This window comes from Alligator sinensis, unplaced genomic scaffold (assembly GCF_000455745.1).
Source record: "Alligator sinensis unplaced genomic scaffold, ASM45574v1 scaffold527_1, whole genome shotgun sequence".
In the NCBI taxonomy this organism is placed as follows: Eukaryota; Metazoa; Chordata; order Crocodylia; family Alligatoridae; genus Alligator; species Alligator sinensis.
In genome coordinates, this window is record NW_005841958.1 from 1015941 (window position 1) to 1023573 (window position 7633).

General features: G+C 45.7%; 1 protein-coding gene across 5 annotated transcripts in view; it reads right to left on the bottom strand.

Moving 5' to 3' along the window:
* Positions 1–7633, bottom strand: part of GRK5 (G protein-coupled receptor kinase 5) — a 193131-nt gene that overhangs the window by 14613 nt on the left and 170885 nt on the right. For 4 of the 5 annotated variants that reach the window (XM_025200172.1, XM_025200171.1, XM_025200169.1 and 1 more), the window contains one exon: positions 1–76. This exon is cut by the window's left edge and continues 62 nt beyond it. In XM_025200172.1, coding sequence (XP_025055957.1) covers positions 1–76 — 76 coding nt within the window. Of the gene's footprint in view, positions 97–7633 lie in introns of all 5 variants that reach the window. The other variant, XM_025200174.1, reaches the window with a different exon arrangement.

Below are 7633 nucleotides of genomic sequence, written 5' to 3' on the forward strand. Positions count from 1 at the left end.
AAAATGGGTGTCTCTTCACTTCCGTCGCACCTTCTCCCTGACAGCCCATCCTCTGCTTCACGTCTTTGGTTAAGAGCTGAAACCAGCCAAGAGGGACTGTAAGAAAGTTGGAAAAACAGTAGCCCTACAAGGTTTCGTTTTGGCTTTTTAAAAATGTTTGAATCACGGTCTGGGAAAGCACCAAGTGGAGCTCTTGCTGTTAGAGAGAGGATAAGGCAGGCAGGATCCCACAGCACTCAGCACCGTTCAGACATTCAGAAAATGACCTGCCTAACGAGGCTACCATGTAAATAGTGTTTCATGGTCTTTCAGAACCTCCTTCATTTTATCCTCAACAGACAATTATGAGAAATGGAGGCTTGGCAATCCCTTCATAAGCACCCCCCACCCCCCAAATCTCTTTGAGTAAGACACAACTACTAGACAGGTTTGCCTGGGTTGCTTTAAGCCATTTGCCTAACCATTAAAGTTACATTTTTGCACTTTTTTCCTTCCCCATGTAATATTTTCCAGTAGAACATGTGCCTTGACTCTAAAAGCAAGTCGCTTATATGAAGGAATGAAGAAAGTTCATTTGTGCCCTTTGAGATTTGGAAAAGATGACAGAATCAGTTAGACTGCAGGGGATTCCAGTCTGCTTGCTGGGTTTCCCTCATAGGGCAATGGCGATTAACTGAACTCACCCTAATTGATAAATCAGATAAGAGTGCACATGGAGAAGTGCATGGGGGAATGGTTTATTAGAACCAGAGCTCCTGGGGAACCCGGTATGTATAGAGGTAATTGATTTGGGAGAGGCCAGGAATCTCCTTGAAAGACAGCATTGGACGGAGATATTTTAGTGGATAAGGATGTAAAATGTACAGGCAAAATGTCACTGAACCCTAATCCTTTTAAGACAAGTACACATAAAGAAGCAGAACACTCTAATGCTGATTATTTTCTATACAAGGGGGGCTGCGTATATATAACAGGCAATCCACAAAGCTGGTTTAAGCCCATTACAGATTGTTTTTATAGATAAGTCAAGCTTGAGAAATTCCACTACAGAGCAAAAATGACAGTAACCCAAAAGATTTGTTTTCTTTTCATTCATTTCAAGTGGCTTTTTTTGCACTTGGCTGCTTTTTCAGCCAAAGCAGTGAAACAGGAGCCCGAGCTCAGAATAAACTTAGACTGGCCTAGAGATTATAACTGCCCAATAAAGTGATCTTGGCTTCCACTTGAGTAAGCAAGGAGGGTAAAAATGCACTAAAAACAACTGCTCTTCCAAAAAGACTAAAGTGAGATTCATTTCTGTCTCCTCTCCGTAGGAAAAACTGGTGTCTAATGCTGGAGGATTGATGGAGAGTACAATATTGGCCCTCAGGAAGGGGATGACTCCTGGAGTTCGGGGCGCGCCGTATGCTCACTTCAGCCAACTTTGGCTTTGGTCCTTTGATTTTGAAAAAGCTGCCAACAGTGTACTACATGGAAAAGGAAACCAATCAAAAGGCTGAAATGGACTTCATTATCCTGCACTAGCAGCAAGGCTTCAGACGGGGAACCTCTCCCATCAGACATTGAGAAGAGGAGAAAATGCAGGAGGGGTGAGTAAAAAAAAAAAAAGCTTCATTGTGAATAGGGAGAAAAATCATGATGCTGCGTTGCTCAGTGGGCAGAGCAGCTCGTTACTGAGAACAGCATGATCCACCAGGGGGCGGCCGAGGAAAAGCTAATTGGCGCTTGCCACAGCTGCATTGCAAACCTTGAGTGTTTGTGCAGCCTTGTAGTTTTAACAGCATCAAAAGCCTTGACTGAATGAATAAAGCCCAGCTAAAGAGACTCCGGCATAATACAATTTGTGTTGCCCGAGTATTCGGGCTGACCGTTTCTACATCCTCAGGAGGCAGGTGTCCAGCAGGGACTTGGATCCCGTTTCTGGAAAACTCCCCCGGGAAGCAGCTGCCACAGCTGAAAGGCTTTCTGACAAACAAATACGTGTGATTCTCTCCCTGCGCGGCACAATGGAGTCGCATTTTGCTCTGGTTTTAACGAACGTTGGGAACGCAACCCTGGGTGGGGGCAGAGGGGAAGGGCAGCAGAGCAGCTAGCGTGGTGCTCACCCGCCCCTGTCTTCGGCTCTCCTACGTGGGAGCTTTACCGCAGTGGGACCCCAGGCGTGGGGGAGAAGAAACGGCTGCCGAGGTAGATTTCCACGTCTCCACCTTGACGTTAAGATCTTGTTTTGTTCTCGAAGCACACGGCAGCCCGATGCTTGGGGAATACTGGGTTTCCTCTTTAGCCTGAGCGATGATCTGATAGACTCGGTAGTCAGAAAACAGGGGGGCAGTCTCTGTCACCCACCTGTTAGAGAGCTTGGCATACGGCAAATCGCACTGGTGGGTGGAGAGGGGAGGGAGAAGAGGTGCAGAATTGTATTGCATGGTCCAGAGGACTGGGCGTCATCGGAGGCTGCGCCCCGGCCCTGGGAGCACAGACCTGGAGGAGGCAGGTAGGGAGCCGGGAGGGGCTGAGGGAAGGCTGGCTCAAGAGGCCACATGTTGGCCTTCTACCATGTGCCCTCTGGCAGAGTAATCATCTCAACTACAGACTTCGGCTGAGAAGAAACCTTGAAAGGACTGTTTGTTCCTAACAGGAGCATTGTAATCTCTCCTCTGGTGCCTGGTTAGTGGCAGAGTTTTCCTTGGCTTGTAGGATCCTATTTCCTAGGGCTTCTTCAAACAGTTTGCTGCCTGTATAACATCAACAGTTTGATTGTCTACCTTCCACTGCATGGTCCATAAATCCTGTTTCATTTCTGCATTCATTGCCATGGACCTCATTGCAAAGTGCATCCATAGAAACATGCCAGATACCAAAGCCTCTAATGCAGCACTGACTGCTGGGTTTTAGGTGGGTGGTTTGCCCTCTGAAAGAAAGCCACGGCTTCTTTGGGCAGGGGCAGGGCTTCAAAGAAGGTCTCTGACTGTTGTCTCTCCACCCTCTATATACAGAAGATTCAAGTCAAGCCAGTGCAATCCAGGGGATTTCACTCGGCACTCATCCCTGGGCAATTCGCCTTCTTCAGATGAGTGGGGAAAAGGGAGGTTTAGGTTTAGCTACTTGGATGAGGCTGCAAACTTGAGGCACGTCCCTTTCCTTTTGGGTTTTTTTAAAATCTAAAACCCACAGTCAGATTCTGGGTTTAAGCCTCTGCAGGGTAAGTTCCCCAGGTGTCTCCCATCCCAGCTAGATATTTCTTTGCCCTGTTCCTAAAACTGCTAGCCAGGTAGACAAGGACTACCTCCACATCTTGGCTTTAAGCTGAAAGGACTCTGAAAGAAGGAATCCCCGGACAGAAGGGTCACCTTTGTTCTTAAATTCTCCCCCGGTCATGAACTTAACCTTTGCCAGCCCTTTCTTGGAAAATAGTTTACTAATCTGAAGTTGTTGTCATGGCCGGACATTCATAGTGGAGAATGCTAGACTTTGGGCAGTTTGCATTAGATACATTAATGCTACTATAATTCTGGAAGGTGGCTCTAGGATGAAGGGGAAGATGATGGGGCCCAGTTGCTGTCTGTAGTGGACAAGAGTCCTTAGAGTGCTTCTGCCTCTGGACTGACTCAGATGATTAACCCAGAGATAGCATTTACAATCAGACATTACACAGGTGAAATTCCTGTCTGCAGTTGGGTGGGTATGGATGGACGACGTGCACCTGCGGGCTGGGCGGGACCTTCTGGGGAGACTCCGGTTCCTCAGACATGTCCAGGTTTGCGGGCATGAATGCCTATTGATGCACTGCTGCTGCTGACTGCCAAAGCCTAACTGGAGTGGGCATCGCTTTGCACTTGCCTATAATCCCTGCTGAGACTCTGCCTCACTGAACCTGGAGCTAAAAGGAGCCAGCAACTGGTCTCCAGGTGGGAATCCACTTTTGCTGGTGCTGCTGGATCTCTTCACAGGATGGTCCAGCTGGGCACAGAGAAAATTTCTCTGCCTGGAAGAGGCAGGACAGCAGCACAGATAAAGCATTTCTTTGCTTTTGCCTTTGCCCGAGGCAGTGGTGGACACAGCTGTCGTGCAAACACCTTGAAGAGTCCATGAGGGACAAAAAGGGACCAAATTATAGGGAACCATATAGAAATTCTATAAGGATTCCCTTGTGCTCTGTAAAATAAGTAAAGCGGGAGGGCAGCAGACCTCTTGGCTGCTGCTGTAGCCTGGGGCCAGTGTGGATTGGGATTATTTTTCTAGAAGGGAAGCCCTGCTTTTACTCATGTCACTGAAGGGTATGTCTCCTGCATCTCCAGAGACTTGTTAGCAATGGCCAGCCTGATGCAAGACGGAAAACTGTACCTCATTTGGATATAACCAGGGAGGCACAATGGAGACAATTGTACATTTTGAGTTGCTTCTAGAATTTGAATGGTTTTGTTCAATTTACATAAAATGCATTTGCATTGAATTGAGTACAACCAAAGCAAATACATCAGACTAACGACAATCCCTCTTGGACACCAGCTAAATGACCCCGAGTCACACTTGAATTCTAATTCTGAAGTCTATGAACAATTAGCAGAGCTACAACTCCGAAGCTGGAGGGTCTCGGACTGAAGCCAAGCACTGAAATCAATCTTAAGTGCCAACTCTGGTTGGATCTTGGTAAAACAGGTTTAAAATGGGACAGCATCTCATGTGTCAACGAGGACAGAATTTAGTCTCCAGAGATTTGCAGTGACCATAACCCTGTCAAAGAAGAGCCTGGAATGGCAATGTTGTACTCATGCTAATGCTCCTGTTTCGGTACAAAAACTGTCTGATCTTTTGGTGTTACACGTTCAAATCCCAGTGGGGGATTCAAACTCTGTAATGTTGGAGGCATTTCTTTTTGTCTTGCTTTCCTTCTTTTTGTTGGAGTTTTTTCCTCTACAGTAAAAGAAACAACTGGAGTGGGGACCATTAAAAAAAATCCACAAACCACTTATGTGTTTATGCATGTGTTTAAGCATGTATTAGGACAGGCACTCAGTCAGAAAGACTTTTGCTCTTAAGAGGACGGGAATAACAGAAGGTGTTTGCATGATAATATGGAAAAGGCTGCGTCCATGAGGAAAGGAATTGCAAAAAAACACAAAGTTTGCAAGGGTTAAAAAAAATAAGACAACAGGTACATTGTCAGCACTCAGCGAATGACTAAAAATAGTACTGAAGGGGTTAGGTACTAAAGATGCAAGGATAAAATAAAATACTGTTACTTTAACCAGTAATCTTGATGGATTTCATCCCAGTCTAACATGTCCAGAGAACAGATTAAGAAGCAAAACTCCTTCTGACAGACGGAGTTTGTGCAACGCTGCAGAACAGATGATCCCATTCCTCTTAATAATAAAAATAATTTTTAAGAGTGCCTCAAAGTGTGGGGGATTATTCACAGGAGACATTTATAAGCTAATAACAGAGCTGGCATAATGAAGTTGTAACAAGACAGTCTGGGGGATAAAAAGAAAGGCAGCGGTTAGAGCAACAAAATGACATGGTTACTCCTTGTTACTTTAGAGCAGCGGTTCCCAAACTGTGGGTGGCAACCCCACATGGGGTCACAACATCAGCAGACGGGGTTGCGGGTGTTGGGGGAGCTGTGGGTTGGGAGTGAGGGGCCGTGCTGAGGAAACGGGGCCATAAATGGGGTCCATGCTGAGGAACAGTTTGGGAAGCGCTGCCCTAGAGCATGGCACGGGGAAGATAAGCTTGAAGTTTTCAAAGGAATCAAATAGGATTTTGCTAGTTAGTTTTTTTAACGTTACACAGAGCAACCGGGTCTCAAGGGGCTCCAAAGAGAAAAGGGCAATTCCCTTTCCAGCAGCTGAGACACAGTGTTCGAAGATTGGGATGGGGCACAAAGTTGGTTGTGGGAGAAACAGGCAAATAAGGCACTGAGGTAAGAGCCACAGGCAAAGCAATGCAGAAGGAGCACAGACCAGCTTCCTTTACTTGAATAGGCTCTGGATCACATCCTTGGAGATGAGTGCATGTCAAGGGGAGGAGAAAGAAATACATGTTTAATGAGAGAGACACATATCTGTTTAACAAAGTATAGCAGTGTGGGCATTTCCTAGAAAGACTGAATTTTCATGGAAAAAAGAAATAAGGGAGCTATTTATATGCAGGGCAACTGCCTAGGGTCCCACTTCTTGGCCGACCCCACTAGGCTGAGTTTGTATCAGTCATCCAGTGTGTGGGAGGAAGGGGCTAGAGAAGGGACCTATGACTTAGCCTTTGCTTAGAGAGTTGAACACCACCTCTGGTTATATGGGAACTGCAGGCAGGAGAGATTCCCATAAAGGCTGGCTGCCCATTCCTAATGATCTATTATTTATCTCTGCTTCAGTTCAGAAAAAGCTGCAGGGCTGACTGATGAGAAACCATTGCAAGAATGAAACACAAAAAACTGGATGGGCGATGACTAACAAGAGCTGTGATATCTGCCTACAAGCACGTGAAGGGTGAGAGCATCCAGAAGGGAGACGTTATTTAACGTGATGCAAGGGGAGGAGCAGAATGAAAGTAAGCAAAGGTGCATTGCATTTCCTAACAATGGGGCTATCAGATTATGGCATAACCTCTAAAGGTCAGATTGGTATAGACTGTGGGGAGGTTTGCCTCCCTTTGTAGCAGGGAGCATGGCCCTTTATCTGGGATCTTACGGGCCTATATTGACAACATTTCAAAGAAACAGGATGTTGGCTGCTCTCCTGCTTTACTTGTGGCAGATTAGCGTGTCAGGTGTGTGCTGTGTCAGGGTCGAAGGTAGGTTTATGCAGAGTTTATATTATGGATTGTATAGGATGATTTGGACAGAGATGTTCCTGCCACAGGCAGTAGGTTGGACTAGATGACCTCTGCAGGTCCCTTCCAGCCCTACCTCTCTATGAGAAGCTCCACTGCTTATCACTTGAATTGTTTAAAACCAGACAACACACATTTGTGGATCTTGGTAAGACAAGCTTAAAATGGGACTGCATCCTATGTGAGAATACACAACTGCATGACATATTGCAGGAAAATCTCTTGCTTTGGGCCAGGAAGAGGGTAAGATGACCCAATGGGAATCTTCCATTTTTAATTTTTAAAGGCTTGAGCCTCATTCGCAAGTAGGATGGAAGCTTATTGTTACCCTCTTTGTAACTGTTTGGTATCACACACACAGCAGACAAGACCAGTGGGTTCTGTGCTCTTATATAATCAGCCAAAGGGTTTGAAAGAAAATCTTGAAAACTTGGATGTCCAAATTATACAACCTTAACAGTACCACGGGAGAACAGAAATAAGACAGCAGCTACAAATTCCACTGCACTTGTTTTGACACCCAAAATGCTTTGGTAGCCTGTAGTCCCAGAACCCAAAGTACAGATTTATCTTTAGATTTGTCAAGCATTTGCAAAACCACATACACAAACATGTCACTTGATGCAACAACGAGACATTTAAATAACTGTTGCTGTATCTGGCCTAATGTAAATAATAGCAGCTATATTTCAACAGCCAAAAGCCTCCAAGAGGAACTGCTTGAGAAAACACATCCAAAGACATGGACCCAACCTGAAAGAGTTTATAGTCCAAGGAAACCAGCTGCATTGTGAAGAGC